The 24300-nt window shown below is 37.0% G+C and overlaps 3 protein-coding genes across 4 annotated transcripts in view; all 3 read left to right on the top strand.

Annotated features, from left to right (window-relative positions):
* The first annotated feature begins 1778 nt into the window (after positions 1–1778).
* Positions 1779–8221, top strand: LOC137943778 (pentatricopeptide repeat-containing protein At2g17210). The gene is made up of 4 exons (XM_068789211.1): positions 1779–2628; positions 2708–2751; positions 2787–4735; positions 8115–8221. Exons 1-3 carry the CDS (start codon positions 1779–1781, stop codon positions 3975–3977), a joined length of 2085 nt encoding a protein of 694 aa, XP_068645312.1. The 3' UTR covers positions 3978–4735; positions 8115–8221.
* Positions 8222–14082: 5861 nt separating this feature from the next.
* Positions 14083–18924, top strand: LOC137943932 (probable galacturonosyltransferase 3). The gene is made up of 8 exons (XM_068789373.1): positions 14083–14115; positions 14665–14766; positions 15730–15804; positions 15885–16022; positions 16282–16431; positions 16523–16857; positions 17339–18287; positions 18525–18924. Exons 2-8 carry the CDS (start codon positions 14707–14709, stop codon positions 18813–18815), a joined length of 1998 nt encoding a protein of 665 aa, XP_068645474.1. The 5' UTR covers positions 14083–14115; positions 14665–14706; the 3' UTR covers positions 18816–18924.
* Positions 18925–19656: 732 nt separating this feature from the next.
* Positions 19657–24300, top strand: part of LOC137944767 (uncharacterized) — a 32636-nt gene continuing 27992 nt past the window's right edge. For both annotated transcript variants that reach the window (XM_068790512.1, XM_068790511.1), the window contains exons 1-7: positions 19657–19871; positions 20589–20668; positions 21832–21931; positions 22241–22348; positions 23453–23569; positions 23755–23905; positions 24017–24264. In XM_068790512.1, the coding sequence (XP_068646613.1) occupies positions 19827–19871; positions 20589–20668; positions 21832–21931; positions 22241–22348; positions 23453–23569; positions 23755–23905; positions 24017–24264 (849 nt within the window). In that variant the 5' untranslated portion in view covers positions 19657–19826. The remainder of the gene's footprint in view (positions 19872–20588; positions 20669–21831; positions 21932–22240; positions 22349–23452; positions 23570–23754; positions 23906–24016; positions 24265–24300) is intronic.

Genomic DNA, 24300 nt, shown 5'->3' with positions numbered 1-24300 from the left:
CCCCAATAAAAGAGTCAATGCATCTCCCAATAACTAAGTTTAATTCCAAACATGATAAAATCTATGATTTTGATCATAATAAAAAAAATGGTTTTTTTTATTTCTCTCAAAATTTTGATTTTACCATTAGAATGAGATTCTCTTGGAATAAATACTTGTCAACTCTATAAAAAATATGCTATTGTTTCTACTCCAAAAAAAATCATATATTGCACACAAAAGTCAAGCCGATTTATAAGATCAAAGAAGTGAGGTAGAATGTGATCAAGATCATGAGCTCAACCCAATTACCTGTTAATTTGTGGAGACTAATTAACGCTCTACGCTGAGTTAGTTGCAGATTGACCTACGAGGTTAGGTCACTATGGGGGTTGGAAGGTGGGCGGGAAACCCCCCTCCCAAGGGTGTAGAGGGCAGAGCCCTCGCTTGGTCCACAATATATTAACTGTTATTTTATTAAGGGTAATTTGGAAATTTCACTCTTGTAATACGGTTGCTATAATTTTATCTTTATAATTGAGGGGTACTACTATTAGGGTTTTATCATCTTATACCAAGGAGTATCTCGAGTTGTAGCCCGAGAGGTTAGAGAGAAATACCTGTAAATGTGAGATTTCTGTTGTAAAGTATTTCATCTTTATAGTGGATTACTGCAATAGCAGAAGACAGGATGTAGTCTCACCTTGAGGCGAACCTGTATAAATTTTGTTGTGTTTTTTTATGTTTATTTTTTTTCCTTTTTCCGCGTTTATTATTATTGTTCCCGTTAGTTTGGAATTAGAGTGTCTAATTCCTAATATTACCCAATCATGTTGTCACTTTTCCTATGTGCTCTATATACATAACATTGTATGATGATGTGAGATTAAGTTAGTGCATGATGTGAGCGTAACGCCTTAGTATCAATACGACACTCACCTCTCAATGAACAATTGCCAAATGATGAATTTTATGAAGTCAAATAATGCATGTACAAATTGGTGAAAAAGTCTTTCTTGCCACATAAAAAGAACTACTCAACATGCATGCAGAGTGTTTAATGAATGGTACAAATCTACAAATTTGGCAATTTCTTCCACTCACATGAAAAGAGTGATTTATACAAATGGGTTCCTTTCACTCTTTCCATGTAATTAGAAGGGATTAACTAGGGGTGGCAAGGGAGTAACTAGGGGTGGCATCAATTCGAGTCGATCATATGTTCAAGTTGGTTTAATTTAAATACTTCGAACTTGAACTCGAGCCAAGCCCAACCTTGAGCCTGAATTTGGAATCGAGTTCAAACCCAATAATTTCTAAAGACCCGGTCGAGCTCTATAAAGTAAGTTTTTATAAATTTTTGTGATCTAAATATACAATTTCAGGTTCCATCGTTTATTGAAAAAGTAGGGTGATCCATTTTTCCTGGGTATAATGAATTCCTCTGCAACATTCCAAATGTGGTCAGGTAGCTAATAAAATTCATATTCCATTTCCTGGTCAGTTGTAAATGTCCTGAACACTTCCACGTCTTTACCATATTTAAGAGAGAAGATGTTGAGGTACCTGCTTTTGTAGTAAAGAGCGCTTCCTTCAGGAGCATTTTGTTGTAACCAATTCTTTTGCAGCCTCTGGCACTCTGGCTCTCTTTGGGTCTCTTGATTGATTGTGTTTTTTTTCTTTTTTTTTTTCTGTAAATTTGATCTCATTTGATTCAAACTACAACAAACTTCTATTATTTACAACAACGTGTTCAAGAAGTCCTATTCCCTTTCTACTCTAAAATCTTCAGTAATGAGATGCAGATCCGAGCTGCACCTTGTAACCAGCATCTATTGGTCGAAGAATTTGTATCCAAGTTACGGTGGCATGAAGTCCTTTCACAATATCATGGACTTAAAAGAGCAGGCAATGTGCCCGTTGATCCCTCTTTCATCCCACCCATTCTCAAAGCGTGTGTGAAGCTTCAGTACTTTAGGCAAGGCACCTGCTTCCATGCCGAAGTGATAAAGAATGGATTTGGGTTGTATCCCTCCATCCTCAATTCCACTATGGACTTTTACATTAAATGTGGTTCATTGAGTTCTGCTTTGATTGTTTTCAATCACTCTGCAGTACGGGACTCTGTCTCTTGGAATGTTATGATTCACGGGTTTTTTGGTCAACTTGCGTACGAGGAAGGACTAAGCCTGTTTAAACATGCTAGAGTGGCAGGATTTCAACCGAATGTATCCACTTTGGTTCTCGTACTTCAAGCTTGCCGCACTCTGGGGGACATTACGGAAGGATTAAACATTCACAGTCTCATAATTCGAAAAGGGTTCTCATCTGTTCTTTCTATCCAGAATTCTCTGTTGAGTCTGTACGTAAAATCTAGTAATGTTGAAACTGCCCGAACATTATTCGATGAAATGACTGACAGAGATGTGATATCATGGAGTGTGATTATTGGTGGTTATGCACAGAGTGAGAAACCTGAGGAAGCATTTAGGTTGTTCAGAGAGATATGTTCCACGGGTGTGGTGAGCCCCGATGGGGTTGCTATTGTAAGCATTCTTCAAGCTTGTAGCTATACTGAAAATAAAGATCAAGGCATGTTAATCCATGGCCTAGTGATATCTAGAGGGTTCGAATCTGATACATTTGTAGGTAATTCACTAATTGATATGTACTGTAAGTGCTTTGATATTGATTATGCTTATAAGGTCTTCAATGACATGCATCACAGGAACAATGTCACTTGGAATTGTCTCATCTCTGGATTTGCTTACAGTGGGAGGTATGTAGAAGGGTTGCAGTCATTTAATTTGATGCAGAGAGCCGGGTTAGAAGCTGATGCTGTGACATTAGTTAATCTCCTTCAAATGTGTTGGAGTCTTGGTGAAGCAATTTGGTGCAAATGCATCCATTCTATTATAATTCGAATGGGGCTTGAGATGAACATACTCGTTTCGAATTCTTTGTTGCATGGATATTCAAAATGTGAAAAGGTTGATTTTGCCTGGAAATTGTTTCAAGAAATTGGGCAAAGAAATTTGATCTCTTGGAGTATAATGATCAAAGGGTTGGCCCAATGTGGTATGCCTGATGAAGCCATGAGCCTCTTCATAGAAATGATACTATCAGAGGAGAAGCCTAGTTCAGTTACAATGTTAAGCCTTATAGAGGCTTGCTCTGTCTCTGCTGTACTGGAAAGGTCAAGTTGGACTCATGCTAAGGTGATCAAAACTGGGCTGCTAAATGATGTGGCAATTGGGACTGCCATTGTGGAGATGTATGGCAAATGTGGAGACATAAATTCGTCACAAATAGTGTTTGAGGAAATGAATGAAAAAAATGTAGTAACATGGAGTGCAATGATAACAGCCTGTGGTATGAATGGCCGGGCACAGGAAGCCATATCTTTGTTCAAGGAAATGGTATCCGGTGGCATTTGTCCTAACAAAGTGACAGTTCTTTCAGTACTATCAGCTTGTAGCCACGGTGGGTTGTCAGAGGAGGGATGGTCTATTTTCAAAGAAATGATTCAAGATCATGGTTTTGAGCCCGATTCTGAGCATTACTCATGCATGGTTGACATGCTTGGACGGGCAAAGAAACTTGAATTTGTAGCAGAATTGATTAAGAAGATGCCCAAAGGCTTGGATCCTGGTGCAAGTTTTTGGGGGGCACTTTTGAGTGCTTGTAGGAATTACGGCAACGTTGAGCTTGGGCAAGAAGCTGCATTGCATGTTCTGGAGCTAGAGCCTTCAAGCTCAGCAGGTTATCTACTTGCATCAAGCATGTACTCAAAAGAGGGTATGTGGGCTCATGTTGCAAGAATGAGAAGACTGGTGAAGGAGAAGCATCTAAGGGTGGTGGCTGGCTACAGCGTGGTCTATATTGGTCATCTGGCATGCAAATTTGTTGCCACAGATCAGTCTCATCCACAGACCTTTGAGATCTATAAAGTCATTGAGGATTTGCATAGCTGCATGAAGCTAGAGGACACAACTTAGTTTTTCAAGTGGTTTTACGCAATTACAGAGGATGAACTTCTTTTCAAATAACATCTGACCATAAGCAAACCACAGATTGGGCTAAGGATATGATTATAACCCTACATGAAGCTCACTTTTTGCAAATGTTGTAGCTCACCCAGGATTCTGGACATGAGTCCTAGCACTCAAGGATGTCCATTCATGCAGGTACCACGTGAATCGGCAGTCCTAAATGCCATGCCACGCTGAGATAAGTCTTATATAGTCCATGGAGATGTAGCCTGTCTGACCTACTTGGCCCAATCTGCAAAGAAATGCTTATTGTAGAAAGGGCAGCTGAGATAGAAATCAAAAGTTTACTCAGGGGTTATCACAAATCATCATTCATCTCCGTTCCCTTAGCCCTTACAAAAGTGCACACTTGATAGGACCCTCAAGGGTTTTAGGTACTTCTATCAAGGTGCTTGACTGTCACTTTTGTCATCATATATTTGCTTCTTGTATAGACTAGAGAGTATAGAACAGAGTGCTTTCTTGAGGACCTATACATCTGAATGGTATTGGGCCTTCAAGGCGAATTTGACAAGAGCTATCATTGATTTATGGTATGCACTCGACTATTAAAAAAGAAAAGAAAAAGATGGGACCTGCCTCATCTCTTGGAGTACACCAACTTGAAAGACCGTAAAATCCTATGAACGCAGCCCCAAGAATTGTGAGACGGGTATGAATTGTGAGACAGGGCGCAAGTAATCTCTCTGTCGATTACAGACCAGGTATTTACCAGTTCATCAACAATTCTAATTTTTTTTTATTTACTTGAATTTCCATTGCTTGCTATGAGATTGGATTTCCTGTTAATGGACATACTTTTGACTCGATTTTCAAAACTGATGCATGTCCCCTCGAATGTGCTAATTGCTAAATTACATAGGCAGAGGTATTTTAGTTATTCTCATATATCTAATAAGTGTCATAATGTATCAGATAGGTAGTTTTTATGTCATGATCCTATGTTTCAATTTTTGTGAAAATCTAAGTTGTATAGAGAGACCCCTTTTTAATTAGCAAAAAAAAAGAGATATGGAGGGTTGTACTTGAGGGGCATTTTTATCCTTTCATCTTGATTTCACTTAAAGTAGTTATAAAGAGGATTAGTCTCAATTTTCAGAGACTAATCACGCAGCCTCCACTGCTACTTCTCTCAACTTTCTTTCCCCTTTTACCTCTCCTCCTCTTCTAACTCAAAGTTTCTCTAATTTCTTGGTTTTTATCATGGTATTGCAGATCATTTCTCTCTCAGATTTCTCAATGTCAAAGGTAGAAATCTAATCGACCCCCTCCTTGGTAGGGAAAAATAATTTTTTTTTCTTCTACTGTCATGACCTCCTTTCGTGGATGGCTACTGCTGCTATTTGAGCAGTTGTCCAATTGTCTATAGAAGACTGACTGGATTTTTTTTAGCCTCAAACCTGCCTGCGTTGCCTTACCCTTGCTAACATCATCCTTCCCTTGCTGAAGTCATCCTGCCAAAAGTCGATTTTATGTTGTATTGAAAGTTTTATTGATGGAAATTGGTTTAATTGAATCAGTTGTGCAAGATTTGAGAAGGGCGTGCCCTAATTGGAGTGTGGGAACCACATGCCCTAATTTTGGAAAATTTGAAGTAAACTTCAATTGAGTTTGGTACTTCCTCTTAACTAGTTCAGTACACTTGTTGGGGTAAATTTAATACAGAAAATTGCAAAATTAAGCACTCAAGTTACTGCATTTAGACATTCAAAGGCTTCTAAGTGTAAAGAGTTTGGGTCTATTTAGATCACATCTATTAATTTGAGTGGGTCCAATTATGTGAATTGGTCTAGGTTTTTACTAATATGAAGGCCAAAAAGAAGGTACATATATAAGGGATGATCCTCCTACACCCATTAATGAAGATTGGGAAGTCGAGGACAACCACGTCATGACTTGGTTAGTCAACAATATGGAGTGTTTATTGGCCAAATTATGACCTATGGGATAGCCAAAGCAATGTGGGATACTCTAACTTCTATATTGTCATAAGATAACAACCTTTTCTCGCATATATGAGTTATATGTCCGATATTTTAACATGAGAGGGGTGATCATATAGTAAGCCACTATTTACTGTGATGAGAACTGTATTGCAAGAGATCAATATATTTCATCCATTTACTACAAATGCTAAAGACATCCGAAAGAAGAAGAATCAGATATAGGTTGCTCGTTTTCTTGGTGGTTTGAGATCAGAATATGATTCCATAAGGGCACAACTACTGGCTAATGATGATACCACTACTCTTGAATAGGTATTTAATAGAGTATACGGGTAGAGGGAGTAGTGGTAGGCAAGGAGGAGAAAAATAACGACTATTTGATGCAACAATTCTCCACCTTCATCCTTCATATAATAAGGTTGAGAATAGAAGAGATTCCTCCATGGTCGGAATGATAGAGGTGACATGAGATGTATTCACTGAGGAAATAACCATTTCTCAAAGAAATGTTAGGAGAAGTTTGGTATGCCAACTTGGGCTAACTCTATTATGACAAGCCCAAATACATCTTTTCATTATGGACTTCAGGATGACATACAATAGTTAATGCGGAGAAATGTTAGGAGAAGTTTGGTATGCCAGCTTGGGCTAACTCTATTGTGACAAACCCAAATACATCTTTCCATTCAGGACTTCAAAATGACATACAATAGTTAATTCAACAGTTGGGTTAGTTTACTATTGCTTCTACTCTAGCCACTACTACCATTGTGTCTGACTCCTCTACTGCAACAAGTGCCACAATGACAAACACATGTATGAGTGCATTAAATATGTCACATTCTCCCTCCTGGATCATCGATTGAGTGTCTATTCACATGTCAAATATGAAATCTTTGTTCCAATCAATTAGTTCCTCCAAGTCTTATCGTCATGTGGTCTTGGCTGATCTACTTCCCAATTTAGGGGGAGGTTATTGTTCTTCCTACTCTAAAAATGTCATTAGACTATTTTATGTGTTCCTACTTTTCCAATTAATTTGCTTTTTGTAGTCATATACTAAGTCCCTGATTTGTTCTATAACTTTTTCTCCTACCTCATGTATGTTTCAGGACTTGAAGATGCAGAAAATGATTGGTTATGAACATGATAAAGACGGGATTTATGTGTTGAATGGTGTTTCTACTCCGACGCCAATGACATTATTTGCAAAAGATTCTTCGTTCTTATCTCATCTAAGGCTGGAACATCCATCACCAGCAAAACTACATTCATTTCCATCTATCCCTGCTGGTGTTTATTTTGAGTGTTGGTCCAGTCAACTAAGAAAACGTCATAGGCCTAGTTTCTAACTAGTTTTAGTAGTAGTTCTTGTCTTTTTTAATTAATTAATTCTGATATATGGGGCCCATGTCGAGTCTCAAGTCCATTTAGTTTTAAGTATTGTGACTTTCATTGATGACTTCAGTTGGGCGACTTAGTTGTATTTTTTAAGAGAAAAATTTGAGGTCTTTGATGTATTATAATGAAATCAAAAACCAGTTTGATGTATGTGTTAGTGTTTTGTACTATTAATGGACTTGAGTACCTTAATCAACTGTTTATATCTTTTTGTGCCTTGCATGAAATTATTCACGAAACTTCGTGTGTTTATACTCCCTAACAAAATGGGGTTGTTGAGTGTAAAAATCAACATCTTTTTGAAGTAACCCATTCTTTATTATTTCATATGAACTCCCAATATCATATTAGGGAGATCTAGTGTTGACATCATGTTTTTCGATTATTCGGATGCCATCATCTGTAGTACATGATAAAATTCTGATCCAGATTTTAGAGCAAGGATGTAAGTTGTTTGATGTTATTCTTTATATATTTGGGTCTACCTGTTTTGTTCATTCTTGTAGTCAATCTATGGATAAATTGTTTCCTCATGCTATAAAACATGTCTTCATAGGTTATTCCCAGAATCAGAAGGGATACAAGTTCTATGATCCAGTTAACAAACAAAACAAATATTTCTTTTGATATCACATTTTTTTAGTCCACTCCATATTTTGCTTCTTCCATAGTGTTTCCTTCAATGCCTTGTATTGATAACCCAGTTCTATTGCTGTTATGGATGCTCCTCTTGCAGGTCATACTCCACTGCAGGTATATAGCAGGCATTCTCATTGTCTATTACCTCCACCAGCATCAACAATCCAACTAATGAGTTCCTTTCTCATGGCCAACCATCCCTCTTTGCCTACAAGTCATACTACTTTTGGTTAGATCTTCCAATCGGTCTTTAGAAAAGTTAATGATCTTGTACTTCTCATCTAATTTCCCAATATATTTGTTTTGATTTCTTGTCTCTCCTACAAATCCTTTGCTATGTCATTGTCCTTTTCTTCTGTTCCTTGTTCAGTGCAGGATGTTATAACTTTGCCTGAGTGAAAACGTGTTATGGATGAGGAAATGAATACTTTGTTATCTAGAGGTACTTGGAGCCTTTGTGATCCTCTTTTTGGAGTGGTTGTTGTTGGATGTCATTGGGTACTATCGAGTATAAAGTTGATGGGACTATTAAGCGATGTAAGGCCAAACTAGTAGTCAAAAGCTATATACAAACATTTGGCATGGATATATTTAAGATGTTCTTACTTGTTGCTCAACTTACTTCTATCCTTAAATTGTTTTAAGTGGTAGTGAAATGAGGTTGGCCGTTGTATCAGTTGGATGTGAAAAATGCATTTCTATTTATAGATTTGAAGGAAGAAATCTATGTGGAACAACCTCCAGGTAGGGGTGGCTTCGAACCGAGCCGGCTCATGAGCGGCTCGTGTTCGGCTCGGTTTCGGCTCGGTTCGACTCGTTATATATTGAGCTCGAGCCGAACTCAAACTCAGAAATGGGCTCGTTTAGGTTAATGAGCGGAGCTCGAGCAGAGCCAGGTTCGGCTCGTCGGCTTGCAAGCCGACTCGTTAATGGGGCAAATTTTTGGGAGTCTCGCACTCTCTCTCCCAAAAAAAAAAATTCGGTCTCTCTCCAGCCCTCGCTCTCTTCGTCTTCTCCTTCCCTTCTCTCTTCTTCCTCCGAAATTCCCTCTCTCGGCCTCCATCTCCCTTCTCCCTCTCGCCGTTGGTGCCCCTTCCGTCGTCGCCGCACCTAATCCTTCTCCCCGCTCCTCGCCTTCTCTGCCTCTCATCATCGTCGCCGTCGACTCCCATATCGCCTCGTCGTACCCCAACTAGAGTGGCTGCTCTGGACCCTCTTCCGTCATCGTCACCCCCCTACCACCGCCTGCTGCCGCCGTCAAATCAGCTAACCACCGCTCTCGCCGGAAAGGCACAGAACCCCCGGATACCTGAAGTTTGGATACCTAATTAGAGGGGGGGGGGGGGGGGGGGGGGGGGGATTATTTTCCCCCCTCAACGCTCCGTCCCGTACAACGTGTGAACTCGCACGTGCAGTTCACACATGCGAGTTTCGCACGTGTGATTTTTTTTAAAAAAAAAAAAAACTTGCAAATCCTATTCTCAGCTTATTTTTCCTTTGGACAATGCAATTATACGTAAAAATATAGTGTGTTAAAGTTAGCATTTGATCAAATTTTCTTGTTTATTTTTTTATTTTTTATAATTAATCATGTACACAGTTAATTGGCTCACGTAATTATTGTATTAATGTATAATAAACTACAATCATTAAATAATATAATATCTAATTTAATTAATTAATATATTAATTTATTTTAATTATACATTAAATTACTTATTTGTGTTGTAATCATGTTTGTTTTACCTAATTTAGGGTTTAAATATTATGTTTTAATTAAGTATACTTATAAGTTACTCATTTTCTTGTTTTTTATATTTTGCTTATTTTGGGGCACTAATACTGGAAACTGTTTTCCAATGTATATGAACTCGTCCACACTAACACCAAGTTTGAAATTGAATTTCATGTAGAGGAATTAAATGAATTTGAAGCAGGAGATGAAGATGAACTTCAAATTTTAAGTTTGTTGACTAACCCCCCTTAATTATAATTTTCATATCCACAGTAGCTTTGGAGTCATTATTTAGTACTGGTGGTAGAGTAATAGACTCGTATCGTTCTTCCTTGGTACCAAATACATTTCAAACTTTGATTTGTGGCAGTGATTGGGTTCAGACTCTTCACGGTATAAAGAAAAATCAAAAGGTGAATTTCTTTGATTAATTATTTATTACGATATGTTTTAGTATATTTTTTAGTTTTATTTATTAAAATTTTGTTTTATGATTACAACCTGAGAAGAAGAGTGCAGAGATAATGCTACCAGCTACATGATTTTTCATGGTTTTCTCATCATGGTAATTTTAATCTTTTTAACAACATTAAGTAAGTAGTAGTGGAAGAGTATTTTTGTATCTAACAATAAATAATTTTTTATTTTTTTTTTGTCATAGGTGGAGATTTTGCTCAAGCAAGGTCGTATATTATTTTCTAGCATGAAGAGAAATAACTATAGTTTGTAAATTTATAATGGATTTATAGTTTTTATTTGGGTGATTGTAAATTGATAGTGATATTTCATTTAATTTTGTTGTGTTTGATTATTGTATGAAATTTATTTATAATATTATGCAGTGTATGGAGTGTTTAGACTACTTTATGGAGTGTATAAACAATTTCTTGCAGTGTTTATGGAATGTATAAACAATTTTATGGAGTATTTATGCAGGTATTATGTATGTTGATTATGCCCAATTTTAAGTAGAGGTCATGTCGAATTTTATATAGGTATTATATATATAGATTATGCTTAATTTTAAGTAGAGGTCATGCTCAATCTTATACATGTATTATATATATAGGTTATGTCCAATTTTATGTAGAGGTCATGCCCAATTTTATGTAAAATGTATGCATAATTTTATATATATTTTATTTGATATATATTTTTTGAAAAGTTTTAAATGTATGTTGAGGCTCGAGTTTGGCTCGAAGCTCAGCTCGAAATATTTAAATCAAGCTCGGCTCGAACATAGGCAGGTTCCGGCTCGGCTTGGCTCGATGCCACCCCTACCTCCAGGTATGTTGCTTAGGGGGAGAATATTAAAGTGTGCAAGTTGAAGAAAACTATCTATGGGCTTACACAAAGTCCAAGAGCTTTGTTGAATTTATTGAAAAGATAAATACTTTAATGACTTGAAGTAATTTACAAGTAGAATTTGATTCCAATTAACTATTTTTGTCCAGTTACACTTAAAATTAAGTCTTAGCATAATTAAACATCTGAAGATAAATAGAAGACTGAAATAACTAAAATACCTTGTAATTCAAACTCTTTTGTGAGACATCATCCCATGAGACTCTTCTAAGATTCCACCATATTAATCACTGCTCTTAGAGAGTCATGTAAGTCTCCCCATACTTGTTCTTTAACACTCCCCCCCTAAGTTGACATTTATAATTTTAGCTTGTAAGGGAAAAGATTATTGGTCTCTGATCTTCTTTTGCTGAAAAAAAACATCATCATCATAGATGCAAAATGTATTTTTTTCTTCCCTTTTTTGAATATTTTGGTCACATAAAAATTACCACAACATTTGGAAAAAAAAAAAATACCTCTTACATATACTTCTCCCCTTCAAGCTAGGGATAAAAAGGACATAGAAACCCAACTTAGACAAAACTCAATATGGGAGAAGAAAATCACTCCTAGTCATACACCAAGGAAACAACGAGTACATGGATAGAAAAAGAAGAAAAAGGTAGAATACAAACCTAATTTCTATAAAGATGATAAATCAGAAAAGAATCACATTATCTTTGTGGGTTGACCGAGTCAACTCACGTAATCCTCTTTAATACCATGTTGAATTTTTTAAAAATAAAAATACTTTACTGATTTGTAGTAATTTGAGTACAATAAGCCTCTATTTATAATAGAAGAAACAAGTAGAGTTCGATTACAATTAATCGACCCTTGTCCCAGTTACACCCAAAGTTTAATACTTAAAGATAAGTCTTATCATAATTAAACAACTGAATAAAAATAAAAAATTGAAGTAACTAAAACATCTTTTATCTGAAACATTTTGTGAGACATCCTCTCATGAGAATCTTGTAAAATTCCGCCATATTAATTATTGCTTCATAAAACTTCTTCTTGTGGGAATCATGTAAGACTCTCCTATACTTGTTCTTTAAAAAACTTGATTTAAAAGGTTAAGTATCTTGGCCCAAGTGGCTTCTCAAGAGGGGGGTGAATAGAGGTATTCAAATTAAAAACAACTTGTGCATGTAATTAAAATATTATGCATAAAAGAAATTCAACGTAAATAACAAAAGGCATACACCATAGAGGCAAATAAATTTTTTGTTATCAATGTTCTCGTAGTTGTAGTCACCGCCCTAGAACCCGTGCTTGGAAAAATTCCACTATTAAGTTCTAATAGCTAAAAATTACAAAAGAGATTCTGGCTCGTTTTGGCCTCGTGTAGGTCAATACATGATTTTTCACAAGCCAATCTCCCCAAGAGATTGCTGCTAGATTCCAGCTGCAGTTAGGCCTTTCTATCTAGATTAACAGGTTCTAGATGAATCTTTCATAAATATATTAAAAAAAGAAAAAAATACACCATTAGATGTTTTTCCTTGAAGGAATCAAACTGCCTCCTTCTTTGTAGCATGTTGAGAATAGATCAAGAAACTTGTACTATGATGAATGTAAAGATGATTGAAAGAGAATGAAGGTTTTTTAAAGTATGTGGTTCTCTCTAAAGCACTTTGATGGAACTTTGCAAGATCTTTTAAGGATTGTGGCTTGAAGATATGGCAATAAAGCTCACTCACTCATTTACTCACAATTTTGTGGGGTATTTATAACTTCCCCAACTTAAACTTGTTGTTATTTGCCCATTTACAAAAATTAGTACTTTGATTGATCTATCACTGGTAAGTAATTGATCAATCAATCGATTATAACATCTACTTTTCTATCAAACATTGACTTATTGATCTATGGACTGATCAATCAATATGTTATCGTTAGTCCAGAAAAGTTAAGTTGATTGATCACTGCCACTGGTTGATCCATCAATAGAGATTCCCTTTGGCTGTGTCATACAAGTTGATCGATCAATGTACTTTCCTATGATCGATCATGATTGAAATCCCTTAATGGCAAAGTTCTAACTAATCGATCAATCTGGGACGGTATTGGTATTTTGTGCAATCAGATTGTAATGAAATGATATAATAAGAATGCTTCCATTTCTTTTTACATTGTCATTGTACAATTAGTGTACAATTTCAATGAACATGCATATTTTGGTCATTGAATGTGTGGTGGAAGTATGAATGGTAGTGTTAGGATTATCTAAGTCTCATGTTTGCTATTTAAGACCTTATCATGTTGATATAATCAGATAATTTAGTACTCTATTGGTAAAGCAAATAAACTCAGCTATCTCATACATAATTTTCTAGTCTTAGTCCACAGTTCTGTGTTAACCACCTAATATTAGTAGGATTTATTATAGATTTAAACTAATTGCATCATGTAACAAAAGTTTATGTTGTTCAATTATTCTTTATATAATATATTTAATTTCTTACAAATTTGCCTGCCTCTAGGACAAGCATCTTCGACTTGTAAAAGTGAAGGACAGGCTGATTAGCTTGGTAAAGAATGTTCCTAGTATTAAGTTAAGCATCTTAACTTAAGCGTAAAGGAAATATACCTTAAAGAATAGTTCTACATGGATTAGTGAGTACAAAGATCTTAAGTTTATTACTTGAGAAAGAGGCTAATTATTTTGGGATGGGTTTTGGACTCAATTTCACATGGTATTAGAGCAGGTACTCATATGTGGGTCTTCACCCAAATTATCTACTTGTAGAGCCACAAAAGAGGGCCTACACATCATGAGGGGGAGTCTTAAGGAATTATTTCACATGGATTAGTGAGTACAAAGGTATTAAGTTTATTAGTTGGTAAAGATGCTGGTTATTTTGGGATGGGTCTCTCAGATAACTTCCCAATATATGATAAAAGGGAATGTGATGGTTTTAACATTAGCAAGAAGCAGCACTAATTTAGATGATGAAGATAGGGGCGGGATAAGAAGCAAGAAGGCGCACTAGCACCCATAAAATTTCTGGTTAGTGCTTGAATTATCTAAGCCTTAATGATCATCTAAGCAATTTCTAGTTAGTGCTTGAATCATAGAAGAATTTTCTGTCCAAAGAGGGATTATCTAACCAAAGTTCTCTCCGTAATGATTTCTTTCCCGTGGAGTTCGATAACGATAGGAGATTAAATAGAACATGGATGTGTAAAGTGAAAAATGTTGTTAAGAATAGATCTGAAATGATGCGTATGAGGGGGATCACGAAAGGCAACAGCCAAGAAATTGATCAATTCCCCAGCATCGCCTAGAAATTTTTACCCTTTTTAGCTTCAGATGCCTTGGAAAATCATGTCCAGTGGGCCAGTGGCCACTTCAAAGCGCGCTCAGTTGTGATGCGTGTGTACAAAATGTTAGATACAGATTAGGGAATACGGATACACTGCTAATGGGATCTCCAACTAATACGAAATCGTACTGAACATGGAATTGATTGGCCATGTTATTGCGTTTCGCGCTGTACGAGGAGGAATTCCTCTCTAAAGGATTTGATTCGGTCTTTGTCTCCTCTCTCTTTTTCAGCTTTTGCTCCAGCTCCTCCATCGCCATCGCCATCGGCCGGCTATGGGAGTCTCGCCGGCTAGCTTCGCCAGCTGCAGGTTTCTCATTCCCTTCGTTTTCCAGGTGACATTTGATCTCCGCTTAATTGCAATGTTTTGGATTATGTTTTTCCAACCTTTACCCGTTTTCTTTGTTCATCTCATCAGGATCTGATCGTTTTCGCGTTTGTCTTTTTATTTGTTTATTTCTGTTTTGGGTTTATTGCTAATATTTTGTTTTGACTATAGTCGAGGCATGTGCGGGTGATTTACAGAAATGGTGAAGCAAGGGTATATAGATATAGATTTTCTTTAGCATTTGGTCGAACCTGTTTATCACCTGATTTGGCTATTCACTTATTATCGGGTTAGTACACTCTGATCGAGTGCATAGAATAATTTTGTCTTCGAAGATGCGGAAGGAGATCCATCCCATCTGTATCTTTTTACATGAATAAAAATCATTAATGTTTCGAGAACTCATCTTCTGAAAATTCGATACTTCTATCTTTTTTTAAGCATTTGATATTTCTTGGTACCGAAATTTCTGTAGAATTGGCACTTTGCTTGCCGCCTACACTTTTTGTAGAGAAAGGTTTTGGGTTTCTTTTTCCTTTTAATTAGTTTACCACATTGCCTTTCACCAGCTTTGACTTTAGACTTTTGAAATGTTATTTTGATGAATTTGGTGATTGAAACAAATTGCTTTGATGGTCCAAGTCTTATTCCAACTTGTTAGGTAGAATTTACGCCTGCCTATTTAAGTGAAATAGTAAATACACAAGTTGGTTCTTCTTCTTCTTCAATGTATGCTGAACTGTTCTGTCTTGGTCACTCTAGTTGTCAAGCTTTGTGTCTTATATCAGTGGAATGGCCTGTTAATTTAATGCCACTACTATGAACATTTTATAACTGGTCATTGTAGTGTTTTATTACTTCTTTCTGGTTGCTCTAACCATTTTGGCAGTTGTTTTCTTTTTCTCTGTGTTGTGTATGAGAACTCTCTTCAAAATTAGCTGGCTAATTGACATTTTCTTTTTTGTTTCAGCTCATGCTTTCTATAACTCTGGTGAGAGCTGGCATGTTAAGTCATGGTTCCCCTGACAAAAACGAGAGAAAAGAGGTAACCAATTGGGGTCCATTTATGTTCTTAGAGAATACAAACTTAGATTTCAATTACTCAAAAGTTCAGGTTTTGTGCAGAATGTCAACATATTTGCAACATACACGGATGCCTCTGGTGATATTCAAACAATCACTATAAATTCGAAAGATCTATCTGATTCATGGGTCTGGGAGAATTCGGCAGATAAGAATCATGACTTGTTTAAAGATACCGGAGTACACTCTCATTCTCTCATCATTTACTCTTACTCAATACAAAGGCTAGTTGAAGCAATAACTAAAATGTCTAGCGACCCCATATTTTAACTGAGCCTTTGAATAGCTTAGGCACAAAATAACGCTGAAGAAATGGAATCAATTATCAATCATATGAAGCCTAGGATACTGAACTTCTTATTATATCCCAGTTATGATTGGTAAAACCTTAGCTGCTTGTAGTCGAAATGAAAATTCAATTCATCATTCTTGTTCTCAGGAAATTGCTGACATCTTTTCCACATTTCACTATAAGGTGACTGGATTAGAAGACAGAGACCAGAGCACTACAGATGAACATGGACCAGGGGAAGGAGTATTCCTATATCGACACCCCTCACCAATTACTCCGGTGAAGCTTTTGCGGAGGGTATATTGTGTAAAATCTACTGTCTATCCCCTTTTTGCATATCTTATTTTAGTTGATTAAGGTGTCCCTCTTGCCTTGCCTTGCCTTGTAGCAATTGCGACAAATGCGAAGGGAAAATAGAACTGCAGGGCTAATCCAACCGGATAAAATTTCAGAGTACCAGATGAAAGTAGCAGCAATTGAACGGGCCAAAAATCTAAACAACACAGTCAGGGGTAGGTACAGCATATGGAAGAGAGAGTATGATAATCAACGTGGGGATGATGTTCTGAAACTTATGAGAGATCAGATCATAATGGCTAAAGCATATGCAAGCATTGCTCAGGTTAAGGATGATGTTAAACTATACACTTCCCTACTGAACCGCATTCGAAGAAATCAAAATGCCATAGGAGATGCTAATTCAGATGTTGAACTGCACGCAAGGTACTTCTTTGTTCATTTTTATGTTGTTTTTCAGTTTTACACGTATGACCATGCCCGGGAAGTTATCTGGTTTCGGTTCAAATAAACTCAAGAACATTGCATAGTCTGTTGTTTCACTCTGCACTTGTCCTCCAGTTCAGTTTAACAATAAAACTCTCTCTTTTCCGATTTAAAAAAAGAAGTTCACATATACAGAACTTTTTTAGAATTTGTGATGACCTTGTGTCTTCAGAATTTTTTTTTTTATAAAATACTTTAAAGAAGAAAAGGAAAGATTATGCAAGGTAACAAGAATTCCAAAATGAAGGAAATAAGGTATAGAAGAAAGAAAAACAGTGATATGATGGACTGATGCTAATATGAATTATTTCTATTTTCACTTTAGAATTCTGCCTGTCTTACTTGTGACCACTTTCTGATCTCTTAGTTTTATAAGTATGGCATATATTTTACTCATGCTTGAAAACCCTCATTTCTGCAGTGCACTTGAACAAGCAAAAGCCATGGGTCGTGATTTAGCAGTGGCAAAAGACAGGCTATATGACTCTAATTTACTGGCAAGAAAACTGAGGGTCATGCTTCAATCTACCGAAGATAGTGTTACTGTACTGAAGAAACAAAGTACATTTTTAATTCAACATGTTGCAAAAACTGTCCCGAAAGGTCTACACTGCCTCTCTCTGGATCTGACCACAGATTATTTTTCATCGGATCACAGTAGTGAAGAAGAACTCATAGACACGGAGAAGCTGATCAATCCAACTCTCTATCACTATGCAATATTCTCTGACAATGTGCTTGCAACATCTGTGGTGGTCAATTCTACTGCCTCACATGCAAAGGAACCTGAAAACCATGTATTCCATATAGTTACTGACAAGTTGAACTTTGTTGCCATGAAGATGTGGTTTCTTGTTAACTCTCCCCCAAACGTGACCATTCAAGTCGAGAACATTGATGATTTCAAGTGGCTTAATTCTTCCTATTGTTCAGTTTTACGTCAACTTGAATCTGACCGGCTTAAAGAGTATTACTTCAAGGCCAATCATCCTACTTCCCTATCTACTGGAACAGACAATCTTAAATATAGGAATCCAAAGTATTTGTCAATGCTGAATCATTTGAGATTTTATCTTCCTGAGGTGTATCCAAGACTAGACAAGATCTTATTTTTGGATGATGATATAGTTGTTCAGAAAGATCTAACTCCACTATGGTCAGTCGATCTTGGAGGAATGGTGAATGGTGCAGTGGAGACATGTAAAGAAAGTTTTCACAGGTTTGACAAGTACCTTAATTTCTCTAATCCAAAGATTTCAGAGAATTTTGATCCAAATGCATGTGGATGGGCATTTGGGATGAATATGTTCGACTTACAGGAGTGGAGGAAGCGGAATATTACTGGCATATATCACCGCTGGCAAGATATGGTATGTCTTCTCTTTCTTCTCTTGCATTGATGATATAGAGCAGATTTCTTAAGCATGTTTTAGTTATTGTCAATCAGTTCTTTGATTTTTTTTAAGTAACATAAATAATAAAAAAATCTTCAATATTTTGTATTCTTTCCGTTAGCTCTTATTCATACGCATCAGACAGCTTCTGCTTTTGTCTCCTCTCCTTTGCTACACCTCTGTGCTGATATTGGGGAATGAATGTTAGTGCAGAATGAGGACCGTACCCTCTGGAAGCTTGGGTCTCTACCACCGGGTTTGATCACGTTTTACAATCTCACTCATCCTCTAGATCGGAGCTGGCATGTGTTGGGCCTGGGTTATGATCCTGCCCTCAATCATACTCAGATTGAGAATGCTGGAGTCATCCATTATAATGGGAATTACAAGCCATGGTTAGATCTCGCTGTGGTCAAGTACAGACATTACTGGTCCAAGTATGTATTGGCCGATAATCCTTATCTCCACCGCTGCAAGATTATTGACGACGAGGTGACCCAATAGCCACTTACTTACAATATTCATTATTCGTTGTAACCATTTTTTAGACCAATTCCCCTTGTATAGTTGATACCAAATTTTGTTCCCAGAAATGCATTCTTTATCATTTCTACGTTCAGATAAATTTTGTTCCTAGAGACATGAGACGAGAGGAATTTCACGCTTCCGAGGCGCGGCGCGCCATCATGCTTCGCAATGATGCGTCTCCTCCCACGGTCAAAGCTCAAAAACTTATCCCCCATTATTGCTCCCACCTCCTTCACACCTGCAGTCTTCTGGGCCCACCTGATGGTTTGTTGTGCTTGTGCCCCGTGGGCCCGTGCATGATTCCTATCGGAGGGGAGGGGGTTGGAACGAGGTGGTTGGCACATGGATGCGGTCGTTGGAATTACGGTTGCACCTAGTCAAATCGGTTCACAAACCGAACTCAATTTCACATGCACACTAGGTGTTGGAATGTTCAGTTTTTTAAATTTTTAAATAAAAAAATAAAAAGAATAACTGATGACCCGGCCCATTGACTAGAGTAGCAAGAGAGAGTTATCACTCTTCCGCATGCAAGCCACCGAATCAACTGCATGCACCATGTGATAACGCGTGGCGTTTCTCTTCGCTGCACGCGAGCCTCGCTAGCACTCCTTTTGGTGGCCGGGCCCAATCTCGCAATTATTCTGAATCTCTGATATATTAGTTTAAACGATTGCCAATGGAGGAATTCAATTCCCTTCCCTATCCACGTTCACGCGAGAAACCAGACCGTGATTCAGTTATTTACGCAACGGAAGCGGGCAAGTGAAAAGACGTAAATACCCCGAATGCGAGGCGGATTCTCTTCCTCATCTTCTACCAAACCCTGTCGTTTCGTGCTGGAAACTGGGTTACAGTAGGGCGGAAATCGAGGGCTTTTTTTGTTGATGAACTATAAAACACTGGAGCTTTGACCGTTGTTGCTATTTGCAAGCTTTCTCCAGCAGAGCGGTTACGTTCTCACCGAGGTACAGGGGGCAAGGAAAAATGGCGCTCCCATGGAGCCTGCTTCTGGCGGCGTGTCTTTTACAGGTGAGAAATTGCGAGACTGATTCGTCATGTTTACCTTTTTGTTTTGACTGTTGTCCACTTGTCTGTTCATCGATTTTTCCCTGGTGATAGAGCTTAGATTTTTTTGTGCTGTGATCGGTGGAGCATGGATTAGCGTCTAAGAGGTTTGGAATTCGTTCAAAGGAGTTGTATAATTTTTTATTTGTGTGAGGAAATGGAGTTCGTTTTAATCGGTTGACTTGTTCAGTTTAGTTACAATGTGAAGCTGATGATTACTAGTCGAGTTATTAAGCTTTGAGCTTGTTAGCTTTCTCCTGGGACTTTGTTTGTAATCCGCAATCTCTAGAGTAGTTTTTCTCACTAAAACATATGCATTAGGAAGTTATTGGGAGGGCCGGAGTAGAAGCTTCTGATTGCGGGCTTTATAAATCAATGACAATGACCCTTTGTCGGCTGATACCAATATCGACAAATTCATAGCCACCTTCTTTTCTTTTTGATCCCTAGTTTCTTATTAACTCGTCATCCATTTACTCAATCCTTTTTTTCTTCCGACGGTCCTCATGTTCCTGTTCTAACTTTTTTCTTTGGCCACTATGGCAGGTTGTGTTTTTATACTCTTTCTAGAAATTTTGAGAATTTTTTTAATTTTTTCCTCAGTATCCTGTCTAGAGTACCGGATACATGCCCTTGAAGGTTAATGGCATTAAATGACCTGCTGCAATTTTACATACGCAGGCTATACTTTTTGTGCTGCCAGTGACTGCGGAGGAGACATATGATGCAAGATTTCTTCTGGAGGCCAGTTCCACTTCTAAGTAAGTCATTTAAATGTCAGGTCTTTCTAATCAATTGGAATCTGATAGATAAATATGTACATCCTTTCATGTATATTTTTAGCACAAGTTACAATTTGGGATTGTTTTACTCATTTCACTAGACTTCAGTGAATTTTTCTCTTACCTGTTACTCCTGTATGTGATGCTGCCAATATAAACTGAAAATTGTATTTTCATTTAATATTTTTGAGATATCATTACGTCTATTTGTTTGAGCCAAGGGTGGGTGGATGGATGGCCAATACGTATCGGGTTTGCTTTATCCAATACACCGGTTATGTATTAGATTTTGTGGTCCCCAATACCAACCCCTTTGTTTGAGCCAAGGGTGGGTGGATGGATGGCCAATACGTATCGGGTTTGCTTTATCCAATACTCCGGTTATGTATTGGATTTTGTGGCCCCCAATACCAACCCCTTGTTTGAGCATTGTCAAATAGGACAAACAGACTTTGATAGAAGGTGCAAAACTTCTCACAGAGATAAAGCAAGTATGCTCAATGAACCAAGAGATCTAATTGCTTGTTCTGTTTAAAACATCTTATAGAGATTAGCGGGCCTATTTGTTAAACATTTTTTGTGGGCCTGCACTTTGCTTCTGTTTCAGATTCCTCAGAAGATATTATGCTCTAGTTGAGTTTTATTTTCAAATGGAAGAAAGTAGAATTTTATTTGATCAATTTGCTGACTCAACCAATTCATCAAGTATGTTTAAGTAGATTTGTTTTTTGTTTCTCTTCTTTCTCTATGTGCATTGTTAACTATGAAATAGTAAACCCCTCAATCTTTGAATGTTTTGTTAATTTCGTGATGGTGTATTAATGTCTAGAGGTAGATCCACCTGAAGGTATTATTACCTAAAGCGGATCAAAGTTTGTGGTAGTCCCTTTGTTATTTGCTGAATCATTTATTCCTGTGAGGTGCTTCTGTTAGATTCTACATTGAATAGAATGATCAAGTCTAGGATTCCTCTAAAAAAAAGCTAAGCTACTTCTTTGTACTCTTTAATAATGCTCTTTTTGTGTAATATGCTTTTATTAAGAGAATATGGCTCTCTACATCAAATTTCCACTAAATTTCTTTGTACTTCCCTCAACTGAGTTATTGGAGTTCTCTGCTTTCGTTTTGTTTTACATGGACAGAGAAAGACATTCAGAAGAGTATTGTGCTATGTATGGTATTTGTGGACAGCGTCAAGATGGGAAGGTTTTGAACTGCCCTTATGGTTCCCCTTCTGTTAAGGTAGTAGTTCTTTCTCTCTGGCTTGTTTGCTTGGTGTGGAAATTATTTGTGAAACAAACTAAATACTTGGTTATTTTTGGTGATAGAATAAGTTTGGAGAATGTTTCAGCGAAAAATGATATATACATATATATATAAATATAAGAGCATTTTTATTTATTTTTAGGGTTTTCTCATCTTTCAATTGTTGTAACCTTTTTGAATGAATCCATCATTTCTTGGTTTTATACTATGTTATCTTTTAATTATGTAATAGAATTTTTGGAATTGAGTGTTCTTACAGTTTGCACCCTACGATGTTTTTTCCAGCCAGATGATTTACTTTCTTTGAAGATTCAGAGCTTATGCCCGACAATCAGTGGAAATGTTTGCTGCACGGCAGATCAGTTTGACACATTGCGTGGACAAGTTCAACAAGTAAGACATGTGACTGAAGCTGGTTTATATTTCATCTATTGTCTACAATTTTCTACAGTCTTTCTGCTGACATTTGTGCCTTCCATGAAGCTATCAGGTTGACATTCCATTATCTATAAGATACTCAATCACGACCCAATGACATTTTACCGGGATGCATTACTCATTCAGGAAAAGATCTTTTTTTTTTTTTTTTAAATGAGTCTTGAAAAGATCTTGTATAACGGGAGAGGAAAGAAGAAAAGTTGAAGAGATTTTACTTAGATGCGCTAATCTGCTTTGTTGCTATTTAAAATTGAGATTTGGAGGGTAATTGAGCAGAAATTAGAGAAATACAACGTCCAGTAGTTTGTATAAAAAAGATAGGGAGTGAAATCCACTCTATTAATAAAGCATTACATGTGTGGACACAAATGCCCTTCACTTAATAGGACAATAATACCCTGAGCAACATAAACATATATTTTGAGCAATTGAAGAAGACTCTCAATTTTCTAATTGAAAAAACAAACACAATGACAAAAGTTACAGAAAGACCCCTAGCGATAAACTCTATATCTCAGCAGAGGATTTTCTTTTCATAAGTTATTTGAGTAGAAAAAAAGTAGTCATTGAACTTTCTCACTGATGAACTATTACTCCATGCGTAGAATTTTTTCATTTTGTCAAACTTCCCAGTTTCTTTGAGGGATAACTTCCCAATTTGGTATCTATAGAACTTTCACAGGTCTCTACCCCCCTTCCTCTTCTAACTGCCCTTTTCTTTTCTTTTTCGCTAATTTGCATCAAAGTATCCCGTATATAGCACTAGATCTTACCGAAGAACAGAAAATCATAGTACTTGCTCTTTCGTTAAAGAAACATCATTTTGTACCCGTTTGAAAGAAAAAAAATCATTTCGTACTGTTTAAAAAAAACACCATTTTGAGTTTTAGTGGTATCTGATGAGATGAACTTTTAAATGAACCCTGTCCCTCATGACTGTGAATCAACTATTGCCTGATCTGAGCTGTTCCTGACTGATTAGTGTTCATCATTTTTGTGAGCATGTCTGATATTGATGATTCTCATTGTTTGGCTAAACTGGTTGTCTAATCTGTGCAGGCAATTCCATTCCTTGTCGGTTGCCCATCGTGCCTGAGGAATTTCTTAAACCTCTTCTGTGAACTTTCTTGCTCACCACATCAAAGTCTTTTCATCAATGTGACTTCTTTATCTAAGGTATGCTGTTTTATTATTATGCCCTTTGTGTTATTTGATATTTTCTTAGTTGTTTTGTATGCCAGCCTGATCACTGTTCTCTACTGTTGAACTGACTGTTAAACTGATCACTCACTCACTTTTCTTTTTCCCTGTGTAAGCAATATATGGTTCATTCAGGAAAATATATCTGCTCTCTTTTATAGGTTAATGGTAGTTTCACTGTTGATGGCATCGACTTTTTTGTAACTGATGCTTTTGGTGAAGAGTTGTATAACTCTTGCAAAGATGTGAAATTTGGGACTATGAACACTCGTGCCATGGAGTTCATAGGTGCAGGGGCTCAAAATTTTAAAGGTAAATGCTACTCAAAACAATAAAAAATATATAATGCTGACATATTGCTTTCTCTAATACTTTTAGAAAAAAAGTGATTTTATAATCCCTTTCTCATTTCTATCTGTATAGAATGGTTTGCATTTATTGGACGACAAGCAGATCTGAATGTGCCCGGATCACCCTATGCAATAAATTTCCAATCAAGTGCCCCTGAATCGTCTGGAATGAAGCCAATGAATGTATCTGTTTATTCATGTGCTGACACTTCATTGGGCTGTTCTTGTGGGGATTGTCCTTCCTCTTCTGAATGCGCTGGTTCTGCTCCACCTCCTCCGCATCAGAAACGTTCATGCTCTGTTAAAATTGGGTCCCTTCGTGTAAGATTCAAGTACCATTATCTTCTTAAAGTCCTT

This window comes from Aristolochia californica, unplaced genomic scaffold, assembly GCF_029961685.1.
Source record: "Aristolochia californica isolate CCGP_79_NKW_82.1479 unplaced genomic scaffold, dmAriCali1.0.hap1 SCAF_11, whole genome shotgun sequence".
Classification (NCBI taxonomy): domain Eukaryota; kingdom Viridiplantae; phylum Streptophyta; class Magnoliopsida; order Piperales; family Aristolochiaceae; genus Aristolochia; species Aristolochia californica.
Note: the sequence above shows the minus strand (reverse complement) of the source record. Positions and strands in the feature narration are given on the sequence as shown.

What these genes read in the sequence shown, in the direction of transcription:
- LOC137943778 (XM_068789211.1), top strand. Translation starts at nt 1,779, where the DNA reads ATGCAGATCCGAGCTGCACCTTGTAACCAGCATCTATTGGTCGAAGAA. An exon ending in CGAATCTGATACATTTGTAG is followed by an intron (nt 2,629 to 2,707) that starts GTAATTCACTAA and finishes CATGCATCACAG; the next exon opens with GAACAATGTCACTTGGAATT. An exon ending in CATCTCTGGATTTGCTTACA is followed by an intron (nt 2,752 to 2,786) that starts GTGGGAGGTATG and finishes CAGTCATTTAAT; the next exon opens with TTGATGCAGAGAGCCGGGTT.
- LOC137943932 (XM_068789373.1), top strand. Translation starts at nt 14,707, where the DNA reads ATGGGAGTCTCGCCGGCTAGCTTCGCCAGCTGCAGGTTTCTCATTCCC. An exon ending in TCATTCCCTTCGTTTTCCAG is followed by an intron (nt 14,767 to 15,729) that starts GTGACATTTGAT and finishes TTTTTGTTTCAG; the next exon opens with CTCATGCTTTCTATAACTCT. An exon ending in CGGTGAAGCTTTTGCGGAGG is followed by an intron (nt 16,432 to 16,522) that starts GTATATTGTGTA and finishes CTTGCCTTGTAG; the next exon opens with CAATTGCGACAAATGCGAAG.